The 22,716-nt window shown below is 41.3% G+C and overlaps 1 protein-coding gene across 1 annotated transcript in view; it reads right to left on the reverse strand.

Moving 5' to 3' along the window:
• The window catches only part of ELOVL2 (ELOVL fatty acid elongase 2), a 61,682-nt gene extending 39,339 nt beyond the window's left edge, over positions 1 to 22,343 (reverse strand). The window contains exon 1 of the mRNA XM_089516722.1: positions 22,264 to 22,343. Coding sequence (XP_089372848.1) covers positions 22,264 to 22,266 — 3 coding nt within the window. The 5' untranslated portion in view covers positions 22,267 to 22,343. The remainder of the gene's footprint in view (positions 1 to 22,263) is intronic.
• Positions 22,344 to 22,716: the final 373 nt, after the last annotated feature.

Genomic DNA, 22,716 nt, shown 5'->3' on the forward strand with positions numbered 1-22,716 from the left:
TGGGGCATTTTATGACTGGCTCCTATCCCCGCCCCATGGAAACCATTTTGTGATGGTGTCCATAATTCTCCCTCAGCATCCCAAGTGTACCTACTAGATCAAAAATGTAGGGACTTGTTGGAAGTAAAACAATGCTTAGCACTGAAAAGTCAAGAATGCCTCACAGCCAGTCGTAATCCACCCTGCTTCTTGACCAATCCAGATTCCTCTGTGATGTAAACTGATACTCTTGGGGATGTTTCCACCTCTTCTCCTTACCAGTGTCCTCTCAGCTCTTCTCTAGAATGCAGCTAGATTAGATTAGCACCCTGAGTCATTTTCCTATTTTACAATGCAGTTCCTATAATAAAGCTTTGACTCTGTTTTCTCTAAACCATTGGTGTCTTTGCTCCTTAGTCAAGATTTCTAACTATGGCATGTACTCTCTATCATGCCTGTCATGGCCATTCAGAGGACTTGAGGAAGATTCAGCTATTGTGATCAATGCTGCCAGGTTTAATAAGATTCTCCAGCATTACTTCTGCTTCTATTAACCTTCTTGTGTACAACCCTCTTCCAGAGTACTCATGAGAGCAACAATTTAAATTAAACATTTTAATAACAACAGTACAGTTGCTAGGGAACATAAGCAGACGGATGCTACTACACTCATGTCCTGGCAGTGGATTTCCCATTGCCTTTGTCCATTTTAGAAACAGAGTCTTGGACTCCCCTTGGTCTGATTCAGCAGTGCTTTCCTGTCCTCTTAAACCTAGACAGTATTTTTACAGGGCACATTGATTTAAGGAAGAATTGATTTGAGTCAAAACCAAATAATGATGATGTTGACAACGACAACAATGACAGCATCATCTGATTCTAACATTTTCCAAATTGAAAGGATCTAAACACAGAATAAATTAAGTCTAGATTTCATCTACTATTACTACGATTCTCTCAGCTAAACTATGGAAGGGAGCTGGTAGAACAATAACTTCACATATCCCTTATCAAACTGACATCTCTTCAGAGGAGAGATGATCTGTGATTTATACTTCCTGTGCAATTAATAGTTCAATTACTGTTGTTGTTCTTGTATGCATTCAAATAATTTCTGACTTATAGAGGCCTTAAGGTGAACCTATCATGGTATTTTCTTTACAAGTTTCTTCAGAGGATGTTTTCCATTGCCATCCTCTGTGGCTGAGAGAATGTGACTTGCCCAAGGTCACACAGTGTGTTTACATGGATGAGCAGGGATCTGAACCATGGTCTGCAGAGTCATAATCCAACACTCAAACCACTATACCACACTGGCTTTCAATAATTCAATGCCAAGAACTAATATGGCATAGGAAGGCAAGATTTAGTGACAGAACTACACTGCTGGGTAAAATGCTCATGAAATACTGACATTATAGGATAAGCTAAACCTTTTTGGTGATTATTGTTGTTCTTAAATATTTTAAATTGTGTTAGGCTGTGGTCAAACACAAGCATGAACTAGCTTGAGCATTTTAGGAGGAAAAGGCAGACATGAGTAAAATTAGTATTATTGTTCTTTTGCAGTAGTTATTGTTTTTAAAAAATCATTTTTACGAATGGGATGGTTCTGAAACAGAAGAGGAAAAAAGAAAATGGGATGGTTAGGCCAGATTAAATTATGAAAAGAAGTGCCTGAGGCAAAACAAGATGCCACTTCTCCCATTCCATGTATAAAAGCTGATCAAACTAGCTGACGAGTCGTTCACTCGAACCCAGTGCAGCAAGGAGACTTGCATAGCAAGTCTCATGGCACATACAGCTATATTTATTCTGTGTCCATCAGTATCTGATGGCAGAAGCAGACGCCCCACTTTCCCACACAGTAGGGCCACTTCTGTCTCTCACATCACCTCATTCCTCTTCAAAGATTGCTAAGAAATAAGCCCCAGTGTGTTCTTTAGGGGTTACTCTTGCATACATATGCACAGGACTGCTGCTTTAATGAAACACTATATGCTTTCATACACCACTCCAACATGGGGATTGCCCATTCTCATTCTGGGGTATGTGAAAACATTCTTCTGTGTTCCTAGTTTAGAATAATGGCCATGCTTCAGCAAGTGGAAAAAAGGGAGGAAAAAGTCTATTGTTCTATATGATTGGTTCCTTTTCTTAGATACTGTTGGATGGTATCTTTCCATTCGTCTAACCATATTTAGTGTCTAAATCCACTATCCAACTGAAGCACTCTAATGTGAGTTTAAGAAATAGGAAATATGAGGAGTTTGTTCCTTCTACTAGCACATTTTTGCTGACTCTGGTTCCTGCTCAGATGGAACATCATATGAATCCCCTAATAGTACATCCTGATCCAGTATTTTATTAATGATGGGAATGTACCTGAGAAACACAAATGGAAGGCTATCAGAGAGACATCAAGCATTTTACAAAGAAGCTAAGTGTACCAACTTTGACTTGTAGATGAGAAAATACTTAAAGAAATGAAACCTCTAAAAGCCAGAGCATGGAAATATCTATTTGCCAGTAACTACTTTCTTGTAAATAATTCCTTTTTGCAATAACCACACCATAACTAAGGTATATTTTACAACTGTAATTATAACAGTAACAATTTCTTAATTACGGGCCCAAGCAGACAGGCCAAAATAAAGCTGCTTCAGGTCACTTTGGAGGTATGCTGTTTAAATGATGCATGTGTCCTAAGAGGCCGGGAACCACACCAAAGCCATACCCCAGTCCTAAGGACTGGAGCACAGCTTTGGCGCAGTTTCTGGCCTCTTAAGATGCATGTATCATTTAAACAGCATACTGTAGCTCCAAAGTGACCCGAAGCAGCTTTATTTTGGCCTGTTTGTTTGGCCTGTAGCTAAGAAATTGTCACGAACTTGCCAAGCTCTGCTAAGTCCTTAAGTAAGAAGGCAAGAAACAAAACCTGATATCTTTGAGCCCAATCAAAATCTTGACATTGCAACTACTTTAAAAACAACATAATTATTTTTCTTTGGATTTTATGTGAACCTGTTTTATCTGTATGTAAAAACCTGTTTTTACAATGATTATCTCAGATTCATATTCTAATAATTTTTTAATCATTTCACATCACACTCATAATCTGGTTGAATTAAGAAAATGGAAAATTTTCAGCTCCAATATTTTCTGAATCAGAAGGCCTAAATACCCTAAAAGCACCATATTCTGTCTGATCTTGCAAGCTAAGCAGGGTCAGCCCTGATTAACACTTGGGTGGGAGGCTGCCAGTGAATATCAGGTAATATTTCAGAGGAAGGAACTGGCAAAACCACCTCTGTGTATTTCTTGCCTAAGATAGGTAGGCAACTTGAAGGCACATACACCCACGTTTCTAGAATCTATCTACTACTCTACACTTGCAAAATGAGCCTGCCTGGGGAGTAGATGAGTGAAATCCATTTAAAAGTAATCCTACTCTATTCTACCTACTTCATAGTGGAACATCAGCTTAACTTGTAATTAAAGGAGATTTATCTGGGGAGAGAAAATCTTCCGATATTGCATGGCCATTCTTAGGGAAATGACTCCAAATAATTATTCCTCCACCAATCAATTACTGTATACCATCTCAGATCCCTCAGTATTACCATAGTTTCTCAGATCATCTCTATTTTTGTGTTAATCTAAGGTTTTGCTAGGTTGAAAGTAGAGAAACAAGAATCTAAAATAGAAAAGGGATGCCACCAACTCCTTCATAGATTAGATGGGAAGCTATTCCTGGTTTTATTGGCTGTAGTTCTTTGTCCTTAAATAAGGCATAATATGTCTTTCTCCTTAAAAATTGGACCGGGTGGCTAAGAAAACTTTAAAATGACCCAAAATTTAGAATTCTAGCCCAGTTCTATGGTTCACTCCATCAGTGCTTCGGATGGGCCATACCAACAACTACAATTGACTTCTGCTTAACATTTGTTGTAAAGAATGAGCACTGGACCGGTTTTTAAAAAATTGATTAACTGACCTGTCAAGTAATGGTCACATATTTTTAAATCATTGATGTTACTTGAACAACAAAAAGAGTAATCATCAACTTGTTTGGCGCCTATGCTGATTACAAAACAGCTCTCAAATTAGATGGCTGTCACTGTGAAACAAGTCATAAACTGCTGACATTCTTTGGCCACATCATGAGAGGACATGACTCACTTGAAAAGACAATAATGCTCAGCAAAGTGGTGGAAAGCCCTAGAGGGCTTTGAAGGGAATTTTAGAGTAATATATGACCTTTAGAAGACACAAAAAAGGCCCTGTGGGCTACATGTGTCACACAGGCTGTACTTTGCCCATCCCTGGTCTAGACGAAAACCTGGATTCAGCACCCCGCCGACATGGATGCCACCAGCTGCCACTGGTGAGTAGATCCTATAAAATTAGCATTCTCTGTACTTGAAGAATAATTTGTTATGTTTTTATTCAATTATTATACCCAGTTCTATAATTCAACTTTTATAAGAGTTATGTATGTCAAAGTGTACAAAAGGCAAATCTTAATGCATTGGTAGATCTCTGGGTGAACTGCAGTAGAACATCCATGTCCTTTTCACTCCCCATCATTTAATCGAAGCAGCAATAAAGGCATCTCCCAACTTGCCTTCAGTTTGACAAGTGAAGCCAAAAAGATCCATACACACAGAGTGAACACAGCAACAAACCCTGATGCCAGCTTGGTTTGCACATCTACTCTGACAACACTATTGCAGAACCTCATGATATCAACCAGGACTGGCGAGTAGGAGTAAGGAGTAAAGGAGTAAGAGGTTTTTACAGGAGTAGGAGTAGGAATAAGGAGCAACAAAATATATTCCTGTTACTATATTGTACATGCAAACATCAAAAAACAATTTTATTATATTGCACTGGGAAGGCAAAGAGAGACACTTGCACACACACACCAGCTTTGCAAAGGAAGGGCTGGGAAGTAGGAATAGGAATAAGTAATAAAGGAGTAAAGAGGTTTTTATAGGAGTAGGAATAACCCCAAAACCACCACTATACTCACCAACCCTGATACCAACCACAACATCATTTCCTTCCTCGTTTTACAATGGCATACAGGCATGCCACAACGCCTAAAGAATAATAAAGAAAGGTGGAGGCTGGTGAAAGAAAAAAAATGTCCCTGGATGAGTTTTGGAAGAAACTTTCAAGTGGTCTCTAGAAGGGTGAGCATGTTTTTGTTTACTTTTGCAAGGCTTACTTGACTGGGTTGTTTTATTTCACATGTCCATATTATTAGTTTTGGATTAAAAGTTTGCTGAAACATGTTGAACTGTGCTTCTTTTTTTGTGATGTAAGAACATATCCCTATTCTTTCCATGTTATTTCTGCTTCTGGCCCTAAAGTTTCTTCTAAAGAAATACAGCTCAGGAATCTAATTACTTGGTTAAATGAGGTATATCTGTATATGCTATTTCCTATCATCTGTACCCTTCTGCATTCTATACCAGGAAAACATGCCAGCCTTTGCACAGAAGAAGAAAGGACATAAATCCAATGCCAGAAATAACAGTATTCAAAAACCAGTAGAAGGCTGGTTAGTCTCCCAGAATGATCTGTCACTCACTTCAAAGTAACCACTGTGAAGCAAAGAAATTTCACAGGAAGAACAGAGTGAAATAGGGGTGAGTTACAATGAGAAGGTGGAAGTAATGTGCTGCAAATGATAATGTGACCTGTCAATCATTATTTTTTGGACCAATAAGGGGCTAAAAATGCCCCCTCTATGTATATTTTAACTTTAAGTTTTGAGGGGGTCTGTGTGTGTGTGTGTGACAAGTAAAAGACTCGAGGGCAGTTAACAACAGCAACGAGTTTACTTATATGCGAAACATTATTTTTTCAGCTCATGAGTTGCATTTGGGAGGAACATTTATTTCCACTTTTCAAGGCTTCCTTTAAAAAAAGAAGAATACAAATCTGTTACTAACCCATTACAAGAGAGCCAGCATGGCACAGTGGCTTGAGTGTTGGATTATAGCTCTGGAGACCAGGGTTCAAATCCCCAATGTGCCATGGAACCTACTGGGTGATTTTGGTCTAGTCACACTCTCTCAGCCTCAGAGGATGGCAATAGCAACCCCCCTCTGAAAAAACTGGCTAAGAAAACCCCATGATAGGTTCACTTTAGAGTCACCACAGACAGAAATGACAACAACAACAACAACTCATTACAGTAACAAGGAACACTAAAGTGTTATAAATGTGTATAGTAAATAATGTCCCAAGCTCTGTTTGCCATTTGTGAGGAAGCTACATACTGCAATTAGATGTCTGAATCATGATAATAGTTTCCTATCACACTATATGTGTTACCTGGCTTATCTGGCATTAGTATACTTGTGTTACCATGAACACTTTTGTCACTAACCATATTACTACACTAAGGCAATTGGCACTGTACTTTCTGCATTTAATTTCCCTCTGATCTTACTGTTTACAATCCCACCCCATCCCCATGTATAATGTGTATATAAACCTGAACCTCTGGATAGCAAATCATGCACTTGATGAAGTGAGCTATAATCCACAAAAGCTTATGCTATGTTAATCTTCAGGGTACTACATAAATATGTATTGTTTTTGCTGGATGGAAAAAAGTCTTAAGCAGCCAGGAATTGATTTTTGTATCAAAAGGATTTTTCACACAGTTTGGTTTTAGTATTCAGAACATATTTTGGGTTTAGAATGTTTTAAATCAAAGATCTTTAATACCAAATGATGACTCCCAGGGTTCTAGGAAAAAGCAAAGAGGATTCTTAAGTCTTGGTGTCTGTCTACCTTGGATGTATGAATGCATATCAAAACCAGCACTGTTCCCACACTTTGGCTACAATCTAATAATAATAATAATAATAACAATAACAATATTAATAATTTATTTATATTTTTCCGCCTCACCCTGGGGATCGAGGCAGGATTACAACAGAGATAAAATACAATAGAACAAAGATGATACAATAAAACAATAATAGCTAATAATCCCCTAACCCTCGCCCATCTTAAGTTAATAAAAATCACAATTAAAATTCTAATCAATTATAATCAAATGGAATAGCCATCTAAACGGATGGGAAATGCACCATAGGGATCAAGGTGGGAAGGCCCGCTGGAAGAGATCCATCTTCGTAAAGGCATCCAACGTGGTAATGAGACAGATCTCCCCTGGAAGGCTGTTCCAGTTTTGGGGTGGCAGCAAAGAAAGACCTCTGGGAGGTTGTTGTCAATCTGGTCTTTTGCAATTGCAATAGATTCATCCCAGATTTTCTGAGAGTGCAGGGCAGATTATGTAGGGAGAGGCGCTCCTGCAAGTATCCTGGGCCCAAGCCAGGATACTTTAAAGGTAATAACCAACACCTTGTACTGTGTCTGGAAACTAATTGACAGCCAGTGAAGATCTTTTAGAATAGGTGTAATGTGGTCAAACCTGGATTTGCTGGTGACCAATCTGGCTGCCATATTTTGGACCAATTGAAGCTTCTGAACTTAGCACAAGGGTAGTCCCATGTAGAGCGCATTGCAGAAATCAAGACGTGAGGTTACCAGTGCATGTATCACAGCTTCAAGGTCCCCCTGGTCCAGGTAGGGTCGCAGTTGGTGTATCAACCAAAGTTGATAACAAGCGCTCCTAGTTGTTGCCTCTATTTGAGATGACAACTGAAGAGACGAATCCAGGAGCACTCCCAAACTGTGAACACAATCCTTTAGGGGAAGTGTGACCTTGTTCAAGACCGGTTGACAAATCTCCATCCCTGGATTTGGGATTCCTATTGCGAGTACCTGTGTTTTCTCTGGATTCAATTTGAGTTTGTTTTTCCTCATCTGACCCAAGACAGACGTTCAGAGGAGTAGAAATCTAGGTCCTCATTATAATAGCTCACATAATGATACACTCAAAAGGAATCCAAAAATGCAGGCGGTTAGGTTGATCAATATCAACAACGGAGTTCTTACAGTTTTTATCTGCTGAGAGATTTTGCTACAACTCGTTGATAAGTCGAGGGTGCCAGCATCACCTCAGGGGTCGAGCTATCCCTGGCTGCTGCTGTCATCCATTTTCCATGCAGGCATTCAAAAAGGCCTATTGCCACTCTACTCAGGGATGGGGATCTTTAAGTTAAAGATCTTAAAGACAGAGGTGGAGAAATACTATTGACTCTTATCAAAAAAAGGAAGCATCCCTTCTTTAATTAGAGTGACAAAAGGTGAGAGCTTAATTTGTGCTGAGATAATTTAAAAGAAGAACTCTCTTGGTGCTCCTTTGAAGGGAAGTAGCAAAGAGTCAACATTGCCATTTTCCCACCCAGGCATTCAAAAAGGCCGGAATTGGCATCACGGTAGAGACAGTAGAAGTGGTTGGTGCTTCTTTTTTTTAAGTTTCTCCTGGGATGGACTAAGCTCTTGCCTTTCACCACACTACTCAGAGAATGGGATGGTTTAGGTACTGTACTTACATTGACCCGTGGATAAGTCAACCCAGGTTTTTTGAGTCAATTCTTGACTAAAATTTCTATATACATGAGTATGTATAGTACATGTTTCTTTAAACATGCCAAAGTGCTACATAAAAACTACCAGCATTTTTATGAATTAAGGCCCATTCCGCATGGGCCAAAAGTACATGCCAAGCGCGTACTAGGGTTAGAAAGGGGCATCCTTTCCACACGCCCCTAACCCTAGTACGCACTCAGCGCGTACAAAATTGCAGCACCCGTTCTACATGGGTGCCGCCATCTTGACGTTGCGGATGCCTAGCATCTGCATGTCGGCAGCGGAAGTGACGCCGCGAGTGCGCGACTAGCGACGTCACTACCGGGACCCAAAAAGAAGCCACCTTTTGCGGCTTCTTTTTGTTGTGTCCGGGAATCGCACGATTTGTCTGCTGCAGTTCCCGGACGCAGCAACCAGCGGCGCCAGCAGAGCACTGTTTTTCGGCACTCTCTAACGTGCCTAAGTAACCCAAATTTCCAGAAACATTGTGAATGATGCAATCTTCTGTGCATTAAAAAAAATTTACTTACTTAAGTATCTTCTAAATATTTAGGTAAATGTATCAGATACTTGAAAACAGTATTATTTTTGTAAAGCTTTTGGTCCTTAAAATAATGGTGGTTGCTTTCACCGTTTCTTCTGTGTGTGCTTTGTAACTATTTTTTAAAGAAATTGCTTTAGTCCGTGTTTAAATGATATCTTTAAATAATATCTGTTATATGTGTGGATTTAGTATTTCATATTTTGTACATTGCCTTGAGGGCCCTGACAGTCTGAGAAGTGTTAAATAAAAGTTTTAAATAATTAAAGCAATAAATAGAAACCAAGAAAAGAGGATTTCCTTTCTTCCCTCATTTTAACATATTTCACACTGGATACAGTCTGTGCACAGGACATCTATGTTAGTTCCACTTTTAGACTGGAAAAGAAAGGCTGAGAATGCTATTAGTCTTTCAAGTCTTTGGGCTGAAGACAAAGAGGGCTCTATGTTTAAAAAGTAAGTTTCTTGGTTGTTTTCCCAGTTGCCTGCAATGTAATTCTGTGTCCCCAAGACTGGGATCAATGTACTGGGGACTGCTATTCCTCTAACTGCTGGCAAGGATCATAAAGGATTTTCTATCCCTAACTGCTGCTTTGCTGTACCATACAGTATCAGTGTATTAAGAGCTTGCTCTGGGTGCAAATGCCATCCTTTCATTTCTAACTGATGTAAACATATGGCTAAGTCATTCTGTTTCAAGAAAATAAATGGACCCATATCAGAGGCCCATCCAATAAACTCTGTGCAATGTGACTTTCAAAATCCACATCTTCCAACACCAGCTAAAAAATGATATCTGTATTCAGTAGTCATAGCACCCCTGGAAGTTGAGTGAAACATCTTGTAATACAGAACTCAGAAGTCACTCAGTTCAAATGAGTTGCTTGTAACTTTTATTTTTCTTTATAGTTATGCGGGGGGTGGGGGGGGTGGGGGTGGGGGTCAGAATTGCCTAGCTTAGCACTTCTTTTGCACCACAGACCTGAAAGATGAAACTTTCAATCTCTCATTACTTTAGCTACTTTCAATAATGGGTAAAGAGTTGCTTTTAAAAAATTAACTTTAATAGCAACAAAGTACAGTACTTGTTTTGGTCATGTAACTATAAATCAGTAACTGCATCATGAAGAGCTGTTTGGCTATGGGCAGGTCAACACTGGCCAGAATATTCTGGGCCACTCCTGGTCTCTTCTGGCCCTAAAGCTGCCTCAAATTCCCCCTATTACCTATGCACTCCTGAGTAATGTTAGGTGGCTGTCCACACATGTCTCTCACTGTCACCTGGGACCAGGGCCACAGGATTGAGTCACTCCTTCTGAGGTCTCAACAAGGCGCCCAGGGTCAGTTACATGGCTGGGCACCTTATGATCTTGCACCAGTGGCAGCAGTACTGGACAGCTCAGCAGGACACTGTGTAAACAGTTGCCCAGTGCTCTGACTCTCCTTACCTTAGTGTAACTTACCTTACTGGTAAGGTTAATTATTTTAAACTGGTTTAAGGCAGCAGTGGCCGAGATAAAATGCAGAACTTGCCTCATGTCATGAAGACAATCTACAGTCAAATGGGGCTTTGGCCCTCCATCGTGAAGACAGGTTGCATTGAGGGTGATGGGGTCTATTTGGTCATGTAGACATACCCTAAGACAAAGTGGCTTGAAATTCTCATGTATATGAATGAGAAAATCTCTGTTTCATTTGTGTTTCATTTCTCAGATTTTCATCACCATTACAATTCCGTACTATGTTGCTAGATTTTTTTCCTTGCCAACATGGAAAGCTGTACACATTTTTCCACTGACTGAAGCATCTGTCTGAACATTTTTATAAATACATATTTCAGTGTACGTACTTGTTTTTCATATGTGTGTAAGGTTTTATCCTGTTGAAGTAAGCAACCATTACATTTTTTTCTTCTGACTCACCAAAACCAAGCCTCACTCCCACACAGATCATAGCTATCATTTTGGGCAATACTAATATTGATTGAGCTTTTGGGTCACTGTGACCCAATTCTATCTGCACATGTTGCAAGGAATCAGTGTTGTTACCTCAAAAGAAGGCTAGACTTATTGGCAGCTTTCAGAAAGAATTTTGCAAAAAACAAAACAAAAAAAAAGTGAGAGAGTTGTCCTTAGCAGTTCAAACTTGGGCCAGACAGTAGATCAGAACCTGAGAAACATTTTGAGGATTTTGGATGAGATCTAATAATTAATAACTTTCTGATTGTGTGACACTAGACAAGAGAGGTCTGACACTTGCTGGCAAATTAGATGAACAAAAACCAGAAATTTCCCAAGAGTTCTTTCTGTATAATCCCATCCAATGTGAATATTTGGTTTTCCAGTCCAGCTGACACTTCTAAGTTATATACCAAAGTAAAGAAAAAGGGGGGGGAAATCTCCTTTTCAAAATGTATAACAGTGCAGTAATTTCAGAGCAGAATTCCAAACCTGTGATTTAAGATGAAGATGAAGATTATGATGATGTGTGCTTTCAAGATGTTTCCAATTTATGTTGACCCTAAGGCTCTTATCATGGAACCTATCATGGGATTTTCTTGGCAAGTTTCTTCAGAGGGGTTTTTCCTTTGCCATTGTCTGAGGCTGAGAGAGTGTGATTTGCCCAAGGTCACCTAATGGGTTTACATATCCAAACCAGAATTTGAACCCTGGTCCCCAGAGTCTAATCCAATGCTCACACCACTACACCATGTTGGTTCTTGATGATGATGATGTAATTAAAAGGAGTGTGAATACCCTATGATTAAATGGTCCATATACACTTCCAAACACATGATTTAATGGTAATCTGCCATATACACTGCCTGACTGGATACCTATATTGCTTAAAATCTGAACAATGATTCTGCAATTGAGTTGGTCAAACCCTGGTTGAGCCTAGAAATTTAGCCAATGGCCTATTTGCCTAAGACATCAAGAAAGGCAACACAAGAGTAGGTAGGTCTGCCAATGCTGATATATCTGGATACATTGGTTGTTATCTTTGCAATAAATACAATGACATAAATCCATACTGTGTTCCAGCATTCACTTTATCTGTCTGATACATGCAGTTGTGAATTATGGTGATGATATATAAGCCGCACACCTGACATGAGCTATTGTTGCAAGGTCTATAAGATTCAATGTTGCATAGAGAAATTACTCATGATAACTGCACCATTATACCTATTTAACTGTGTTATAATTGTATTATGTGCATGCTACTAGCAGAGTATTTTCTTCTTTACCTAAAAACTTATGGGTCAGTAAGATCTCACACATCATTCTTTCAGGTTTATGCACTTCACATTGTGTGGCATTGTTAAGAGAGTGTGTGTGTGTGTGTGTGTGTGTGTGTGTGGCGCGCACGCAAGTATACTTTCAAGTTGCTTTTTGACTTATGGCAACCCCAATAATTTCATAGAATTTTCTCTGGCAAATAATGGTCAAAGATAGTTTTTCTAGTTCCTTCCTCTGCAATATAGCCTGCAGCATCTGGTATTTCTTGATGGTCCCTCATCCAGTTTCTAACAAGAGCTGACACTGCTTAGCTTCCAAGATCAGGTAGGATATGGTGCCTTAGTACAGAGATTTATTTCCAAGTATACTGTTTTCCTGAGACACAATGAAATATTTTGTTGTTAACTTTACATACAAATGTTGTTATTTGATGCTTTCCAACAGATATTTTATTTATATAGCTTTTTAATGGCAGATTGGTCTTCCAAGCTGGGTTGATAATTAAGTTTTCTTTTAAAAGTAGGCTGTTTAAAAAGTTGTTTACCATACTGTAGAGTTTCTTACTGCTCTTCATGTAGTGACAAAGTGATAGAGCTTTACTGAGTAACAAAACAAAATAAGAGGACTTAGCCCCAAGAAACTTTCAGTTTAGATTTCAGTATGTGGGAGAACACAACTGAGGCAAATGATGGAAAGGGATTATTGCAGAAGTTAGGATACATCTGCACTGTAGAAATAATCCACTCTGACACCACTTCAACTGTCATGGCTCAATGCTATGGAATTCTGGGAACTGTAGTGCTGTGAGACATTTGGCCTTCTCTGGCAAGGAGCTCTGGTGCCACAACAAACTAGAACTCTGAGAATTCCATAGAATAGAACCATGGCAGTTAAAGTGGTGTCAAACTGAACTATTTCTGCAGTGTGGACGCAGAGCCAGTGGACTTTTCAAATTACATACCTTGGAGCAGTTTTTTCCCCTTATAGACTTGAATGGAATCACACAAGAATGCTTAGTTACAAGAGTGGATGCTACAAGTTTAAATGCCAGTAAGCATTAGAGGTCTAATGCATCACATTTTCAAGAGATGTCCCATTGACTTTAATTCATGGGCTGTGAACTATTGCCCAAGGTTACAGTCTTTGTTGTATCTAAATCCAGGGATCTAGTAACATTAATGGGATTGTGGCAGAGTAAATGCGGTCAGAGGTACAGCTTGGTTGTCTTTTTTTTAACATCTAAAATACTACCTTCAGCTCAAATGATATAGCTAAATAATAAACTATGTTTTTGATGAGCCAAAAATGCTCTATAGTGGCAAGGTTTTTAACCCAGAAATGCAATTTATTCGGCTTCCTACATAAGGAACCAAATCACATCATTACATAACAAGTAACTGGAAAGCAAATCTTGGTGCAGCTGCCATTATTTGGAATTTGCATCTTGACAAAGGGGATGCCAATTCCTTGAAACAGTATTTCCCTACCCCCCCCCCCCCCTTTTTAAGGTTTGTGCCAGTCATTCACTTGTTGCCAGCACGATTCTCTTTGGAAGGATTTTTTCAAAAGATGGTAGGAAACAAAGTGGTTCTATCTATTTAATGCTGGCTGTGAAAAATGTCTGTGTGAGAAAGGCAGCAGCAGAAGAAGAACTGGATATCAAGCACAGCTTGAACAAATGAAATTAATACCGGTAAAGTAACCCATTCTTCATCAGGTAAAACTAAGTAGGCCCCAACTGCATTACTGAAGCCTTGATTTTTACTGAAGCCTTGATTTTCAAATACAAATTCCACAGGCTACTGGATAAGTTTGAAAACTGGTCCTGTGAAGCCTGTTGATGAAAATAACCTTCTTCTTTTTTTTTTCTATGTAAATACTGATATAGCACTGTTAATGTGCTTTTTAAATTTTATTATGTTAGCAGTTAGCAGATACTACACCTCTATGTGTTATGGCTGCCACCTAATTATGCCCAATATAGCAAATTTAGTGCCTTTACAATACAAATAGATGTAGCCATTTTGCAGGGATTTCCAACTTTGGACAAAGAGAAGCATGTCAAAGGAAAAGTGAGCAACTCACTAAAAACCATTGCTTCTCTCAGGTTTAGATCCTTTTGTAGAAGACAAAGCCCAAAGCAATACTGTATATACTCATGTATACGTCTAGAAATTTTGGTCAAAATATTGATGCCAAAAACCTGAGTTGACTTGTGTGTAGTGTTTTCGAGTCGTTTCCAACTCAGGGAGATCCTAAGGCAGTGATGTCCAGGTAATAAGTTGTGACTGGATGAGAATCTAGTGAGCAGGCAGGTGTAGACCATGGTAATGAGCTAAGTAGACCAGGTGACTGTATTAACTAATTAGAAAGGTATACACTTTTCTGGGCATCCCATAGCTGTCATGACTCTAAAATAGTTTAAAAATGCTGAGGAATGAATTTTTTGTGTGTGCAATGTATATGCTTCAGCAGTAAGCTGGGTTTAACAATGCATGCATATGCTATGTGTGATTTCCTCCAATAAACAGAATATGAGAGATCACTCATTGTTATAAGCAAAACCCTGGAAGACCCTTCATGGATCATACAAGTTTAGCCTTATAAAACTAATGTAGAAAACATTTTCAAATGCAAAAAAAGAATGCTAATAATAAGCTTCAATGTTTCCCCCTTTCTTATGTTAGATTATAAGTAAGATCAGGTACATTTAAACTTCCAGTTCCTAAGAAACAATATGATTACATGGGTAATCATGGATATGTGAAACATCATAAACTGACAATTGTATATATAATATTTTCTAGGAGGAGAACCACACAATCCTACCCATACCACAGCTCCTCAGAAGTAAGTACCATATCATTCAGTGAGGCTTGTTACTGGTTAAATGGATATAGGGTTTGTAATGTGAAGTCGAAGGCTTTCATGGCTGGTATCCATAGTTTTTTGTAGGATTTTCAGGCTATGTGACCATGTTCTAGAAGAGTTTTTTCCTGATGTTTCACCTGCATCTGTGGCTGTCATCTTCAGCAGTGAGCTGGGTTTAACAATGCATGCATATTCTGTGAAGATGCCAGCCACAGATGCAGGCAAACGTTAGGAATAAACTTCTAGAACATGGCCAAATAGCCCGAAAAACCCACAAAAAATTATGGATATAGGATTGCTGTCTAAGACAATCTGAAGATAAAAAATCAAAAAGGAACACCTCAGGCTTCCTTTACAGAAGCATATGCCATTAGTTTTTGAAACACCACAGTGGTGGAGCCACTGAGGTGCAAAATATGGACATTGCTTCCCCAAACAAAAATTCAGCCTCCACTAGAGAAATTTTCTTTCAGAAATTAAAGTTTTGGCATTGCAGAGAGTAAGACATAATCATAAGCACCTAGAGCTCTTATATTTCATGTGTTCACGTTCCCTTGGTAACTTTGTCTGCCTCTTTTCTTCGGAATGCAAAGAAAACTGTATTTCTATATGCCCATCTAATATTTTACAGCAATATTAGAAATTTGGAAACTGAAGAAAAAAAATTTGGACAACAGAATTCTTATTTGGAGGGGAAATGCCTTAATTTTGCCTCCTTGCCACAGCCAGACACCCACATACTTGCACAGAACTTTGCAAGTTGTGCAAATCACTTGGTAACCTTGTAAGAAAGTGAGAAGGGCACTTGACTCAGAGCTTAGAATAAACAATACATCTGCTGTAGAATATGCAGCATATTCTAAAAACACAACAGAAACCTATTTATTCAGGCAGATTCACATGGTGGAATGTAGGGTTGCCATAGCTGAGGACCTCCAAACTGGGACAAATGTAGGACAAGGTTCAAAAATGTAGGACCTTTTTTTTTTAATTTCCTGGCCAGGAAATTAAAAAAAAAAGGTCCTACATTTTTGAACCTTGTCCTCCTTCTCCTTCCCGGCTTGGGAGGAAGTCTTGGGCTGCTCCCAGGCCGGGAAGGAGTGTGGGGGCCGCCTGTCATCACGGCCATCGCCGCGGTGGCAAGCGGCCTCCTCCTCGGCCTCGCAGAGGCCTTGGAGGACCCCACAGCCAGAGCTCCGACCACGGAGCCTCTTCCAAGGCCTCCAAAGGGGCCTGGGGAGAGCTTCTCCCAAGCCCCAAAGGCCTTGGAGGACTGCTCCGCAATCGCGGAGCCTCTTCCAGGGCCTCCAAAGGGGCCTGGGGAGAGCTTCTCCCAAGCCCCAGAGGCCTTGGAGGACTGCTCCGCGATCGCGGAGCCTCTTCCAAGGCCTCCAAAGGGGCCTGGGGAGAGCTTCTTCCAAGCCCCAGAGGCCTTGGAGGAGTGCTCCGCAATCGCGGAGCCGCTTCCAGGGCCTCCAAAGGGGCCTGGGGAGAGCTTCTCCCAAGCCCCAGAGGCCTTGGAGGACTGCTCCGCGATCGCGGAGCCTCTTCCAGGGCCTCCAAAGGGGCCTGGGGAGAGCTTCTCCCAAGCCCCAGCCTCCAGGCCCTCGCTGGGAGGGGGGTGTCCCGGAGGCGAGGCCAAACCGGGGCGGGACCGTGTGGACCCGCCCCAAACCGGGAAAGTCCCGCCCCCAGGCGGGATATGGCAAGCCTATGGAATGGGATGACATGTCATATTTTAATAATCACAAATGCCTTGCAATGCAATACTAAAAGGTATCTCATGTAAAACCATTACAGATACTACAGTGCAATTCCAATATACAGCCCATGTTTACTGAAGAAATGATATACAACTTTCAAATTAACAGTTTCTCACAGATTGCAGTTGCTAGCACTTTAAACATAAGATGCTATTTTGAAGTATATTGGGACATAATTGTTTTAGGCAATGACATCTGATTCCAAATAATGTGTTGGATCCCCAGATTTAATCATGCTTGATGCACAGCCACTGAGATCAATTGATTTAATTAAATATGCACTAATCTGTCCCATTGATTTCAATGTGTTTGTTTAAGCATGACTACACTGGAACCAGGACCAGGACCCACTAGTTTAATGCTGCTGGATTCTGCTGTTTGCCCTAAACATTAGGATCCTACCCTTCTGCAGCTCTTACCACCTGTGCACCCTTTAAAAATTGTGTTAAAGATTTGCTGGGAAAACCTGTAGAGCTATTACTGACTCCACATAGGACCAGAGCAAGAGAGGAGAAATGTTTGATTCCATTGCAACTGCATACCTTCCAACTAGTTGGGACAATCCAGAATCCCACTTTTCCACCTGTTTTTAAAATGTGTTAGTTTCTCTTTCTTTCTCCCATTCACCCCCCCCCCCACCCTTTGTCCTTGGCTTACTCCAATTACTGCAAATTCAGTTTACAGTGAAAAAGTAGTTTGTACTCTGCAACCGCAAGGGGTTGAAGTGGGGGCAGAATTTTGCCATTTCAATTTGTTGTTGTTGTGTACCTTCAAGTCATTTCTGACTTAAGGCAATGCTAAGACAAACCTATCATGGGTTTTTGTTGGCATGTTTCTTCAGAGGGGGTTTGCCATAGCCATTCTCTGAGGCCTGAGAGAGTGTGGTTTGCCCAAGGTCACCCTGTGGGTTTACATGGCTGAAATGAGATTCAAACTCTGACCTCTAGAGTCACAGTCCAGTTCTCAAACCACTACACCCTACTTTCTGTAGGGTCAGGCAAAAGCAAACTGCTATACTCTCTTCCACCTTATTTTTTTTTCTCGTTAATCACTTGTCATCTTGCCCACTCTCTGATGTTGCTGGGGGCTAGTCTACACATTTAAAATGCTCCTCATTCCAGTTAAATAGGATGTGATCCAGCCACATGTGATTCGCAGACATTTGGGCTTTTTTGCCACCACCACCCCCCCACCCCAAAAAATCCTTAAACTCTGGGGGAAAGGTTTGTAGTTTTTATAATCCGCTGAAGTCTGCAGAAATGCCCATTATTGCACATGTGGCAGTCCATCTGCTTAGCATTCATTTAGATGGCTGTGCATTTTCAGCAGAGGAAGGGTGAACAGATATGAATAGATGCACATTTGTGTAGGAAAGTGAAGACAATTAACCATCAATGTGATTGTACAACAATGTGCACCAATTTGAATAGTATGCTTACATGTAGACTAGCCCTTGGCCACACCTGTCCCAGCTTTCCTCTGTGAAATGTTAAAGGGTAGTGATTTAAGGCCAGGGTTAAAATCGTCACTTGGCTATAGAAACCCTTGGGCAAGTCACACACTCTCAGCCTCAGAAGTAAGCAAAGGCAAACCCCCTTTGAACAAATCTTGCCTAGAGAAAATCCTTCATCTTAGGGTTGCCAACATAATTTGAAGGAAGACAACAACAAACTTGGTATATATATTTTTTAATTAACAAGCACACATGCACCCCCTACCAATGTTAATCATCACATTTATCATTAATGGTATGTCTTCAGAAACTTGCCTCGAGAAATAATTATTGAATGCCTGGAGAGAAACCACTTAAGCTAACTATAATTTTTATATATAGTTGAGCTCTTTTTTTTACCAAAGTGGAATTGGCATGGTCAGAAAGTAATCTGAAATGTCCTGCAAGGGGCTTGTAAACCCGTACTGCTACTGGTCTCATTCTAACTAGGAAATAAAATCTATTAGGAACAAATTTAAATACAACCCAAATATTATGTCTTCTCACTTCTCTTTATTTCTATTGGACTTGTTCCATGAGAGACACTTTATCTATTGCAAAGCTCATTGTCAATAATAGATATGGCAGGCTTCTGACTACTTATGATTTCTCTCTCATTTAAATACAGGTTATAGCTCTTTCAGCTGGCTAGGAAGAAAAGCCAAATCTAATTCAGGCTCAGTTTTGGAAAAGATGAAAAGCTAAGTAAGTACTGTATATAGCTACAATGCTGCTTTAGGCTGGTAAATGACATTCCAGGTATTAACCCAGAGTTTTCTTAGAAAGCTAGACTCAAATTTTCACCAAAGGGTCAAAATGTTGGGTTTGTGCCTTTCCTCTCATTTTGATTTACATCAGGGATGGGAATGGCTGCCCCCCCCCCCCCACAGATGATGATGAACCACATCTCCCATCTCTCTGCATACTCTATACTGACAAAGGATGGTGGGGTTTGTAGTTCAACATCCCTGATTTCCACACTTTCCTCACTCCTCCATTTACAGGCTACAAATATTCCCTGATATTTCAAGATACGGTATTCTGTCATAGGTTTTTAATTTCTCCACAGTTTCCCCTTCCTCATGTACATAATCTGACCAACACTCAGATAAAAGTAATATCTAATACAACAATCATCAAGAAGTACCAAATAGAACAAGTTTATTATAGGAGTGAAACTGGAATTTCAATTCTCAGTCATGCGTTCAAAGAAACTGAATGATTACACTCACTGTATTTTCATCTCCGAAATAAGAGCCAGGTGCAAAGTTCCTATGATTTTTTAATTGCCTTGCTCTGGAATTTCCTAAATTTTTATCTGAGGATCTAGGAAGGGCATCCTTCATATTAATGATTTTTGACAACAGAGTAAACTACATGTCTGCCTTAGAAGCCTTTAAAAAAAGTTGGCACTTTTCCATGGCTCACTATAGTCGTGACATATATGGGCTGTTTTTTTAATGGACATGGGCTTTGCAAGGATTAAAGGCCCAATCTTTCCCTATTCTTTTTGAGAAGTTACTTCTGAAGTTTCAAACAGACTTGCACGGTATTGCACCGCAGAGGAATCAGTTGTGTGTGCGGGTGGACATGGGCCCTTTGCCTCAATGTAAATTGGACCTAGTCTGCAATTCCTGATGGTATAAGTCATTTTTTAAAAGCTTAAGGAGAAGAGGAGAAAGGAGAGGAGAGAGCCATCTTTTTGTTAGAAGAATGGTGGGGAGGTGTCATCATAAACGTGTTTAAGAACGTGGGAAAGGAGCAACTGTAAATCCTCATGCACACTCAGAAAACCCTCTGCATACATTAGATATGTTGTATGCTTTTAGCACTTTGGAGACTAACTGATATATATTTCAGCATAAGCTTTCATGGATTCTTTCAGATGCATAGACTCCCTCCCCCAAACCCTTTCCTTCCTATCCTGAAACACGCTAATACAGCTAGCTCCTTGAAAAGTGTATTTTCAAATGTAAGAAAGCCCTGGTTGTGTAGTGAGGGGGCGGAGGACTACAGAGACGATAGAGTAACATGTGGCTATGTGTAAGAAGGAGCATGTGTTGCCTAGATGAGAGAGGAGAGAACCAACCTGTGCTACCTGTGAGTGTTCAGGAGGGAAGCAGCAAGTCAGACTGTGTGGGTTTGTTAATAGGAAGGGTGTGTAGATACATTAAAAAGTGCTATATGTGCTGTTCAGAACACATTGCCTCCCATCAGTGTGCATGAAAGTGAAGAATTACCTGGCATATATGGGCAAAAGATGGTAAAATAATAGGTGGGTTTGCACAGGTGTGTGGAAGAAAGCAGTATGCCAGTGTAGTGGTTTGAGTGTTGGAATATAACACCAGAGAACAGGGTTTGAATCCTCACTTGGCTGTGAAATCTGCTGGGTGATCCTGAACAAGTCAGTCTCAGAGGATGGCCATGGCAAACCTCCTCTGAACAAATCTGGCCAAGAAAACCCCACACTAGGTTTGCCTTGGGGTCACCATGAGTTGGAAATGACTTGAAGGCACACAACAATAAGAAGAAACATTACCACACTACTGAAACCTATGGCAATGGCAAAGCCCTTCTGAAGAAGAAACTTGCCAGGAAAACCCTGTAATAGGTTCATTGTATGTCAGAACAACTTGAAGGCACACAACCAACAGGGCAGGGAAGACAGGAAAACAATGTGCAAGAAGGTGTTGGGAGAAACACACAGCACTGGCACCCATGCGAGCGCCAGCATGTGGGAGTGTGTGGATGAGGGGTGTATCACACTGGGACTAATTTCGGCATTAAAGAGAAATTAGAGCACATTTAAAGCATCCTGCAAATAAAGTGAAAATGGTGTGTAATTGCACAAATAATTATCTCATGCAATTGTGCAAATAAAGTGATATCAGAAATGCATTGTTGCTGAAATCCTGAAAGTAAAAAGATGCACAAATGATTATCACACACAATTGTGCAAATAAAGTATACTGGGAGTGCATTGTCACTGAAATCCTGAAAGTAAAAAGATGTGCATTAATGCTCCTTTCTGACTGCTTTAATGGCGGGTTTTGTGTGTTGTTGTGTGAAATCATTTTGTGTAATTGCATGATTTTTCCAGCTTATTCACAGGATAAACTCCCAATCTCCTTCATGTGATAAACTCCTACGAGTCTAAGAGAGTGGGAGCACATGGAGTAGGCAAGGTTCTAGCCCAGGAATTCTGGCAGCATCCGCATTGCAGAAATAATCCAGTTTGGCACCACTTCAGCAGCCATGGCTGGAGGCTATGGAATTCTGGGAATGGCAGTCTGTTGTGGAGGTGCCACAACAGACTACCATTCCCAGAATTCCATAGCCTCCAGCCATGGCTGCTGAAGTGGTGCCAAACTGGATTATTTCTGCAATGTGGTTGCAGCCAGAGAAAGGGAGGGGGGGAAGACACTGGAGTATGTTTGAGAGAGCAAGGAAGCATGTGCATGCATGGTAAGCAATGAGTGTGTGTGTGTGTGTATAAGACAGCGTGGGGTGTGTGGTTGTGTGTGTGTGTGTGAGGGGGACACACTCGGTGTCTGTGGCCCCCCCAAAAGCGCGCGCAAAGATGGTGCTCCTCCTTCGGCTGAGGGGCGCACAGCGAAGGCGAGGGCAGGCTTTGCCCCCGCCAAAGGAGCCCATGGGGCGGGGGGGAGAGGCTCTTGGGGAACAAATGTCCCCTTCCACCCGTGATCTCCTCCTTCCCCTCCTTCCCTGGAGCATGGAAAGGCGCCCTCTCCCCTCCCTCCCTCTCCTCCTCCTCCTCCTCCTCCTCCTCTTCTGAGGGATTTAGCGGGAAGCCAGGCGGCTGTGGCCAGAAAGAGGCTGCCCTCCACTCACCATTTCGCAGCCTCGGGAGCCAAGGCCGGGGCTGGGGCGGCAGGGCTGCTGAGAGAGGAGGGCTGGGGAGGCGCGGGTGCTGTCCAGGGTAGTAGCCTTGGCGCCTTCTCCTCCTCCTCCTCCTCTGGCTCCTGCCTTCCTCGCCAAGCAGCCAGGCGCCTCCTTCCCCTCCGCCTCCCTCTCGGAGCCTTAAGCCAAGCCCCGGCCTCCCCTGGCTCTCCTCTCCCCGCCTTCCCCTCCCTCGGCCGGAGAGGCCAGGCGGGGCCCGGGAGGGGGCTCCAAGGCAGGGCCAGCCCCTGGGAAGCAAGGCCAAACTCAGACATGGGCAGCTCCTTCCAAAAGGGACAGTGCCTTGGCCCCTTAGTGGACCATAGTCAGAGCCAGGGCTGTGACACCCACTAGGTGACCTTGGCAGAGTCACACTCTCTCAGCCTCAGGGGAAGGAAGGCCAGT

The sequence above is a fragment of the Sceloporus occidentalis genome, unplaced genomic scaffold, assembly GCF_023333645.1.
Source record: "Sceloporus occidentalis isolate IW3139 unplaced genomic scaffold, rSceOcc1.0.p SCAF_3, whole genome shotgun sequence".
Taxonomy (NCBI): domain Eukaryota; kingdom Metazoa; phylum Chordata; class Lepidosauria; order Squamata; family Phrynosomatidae; genus Sceloporus; species Sceloporus occidentalis.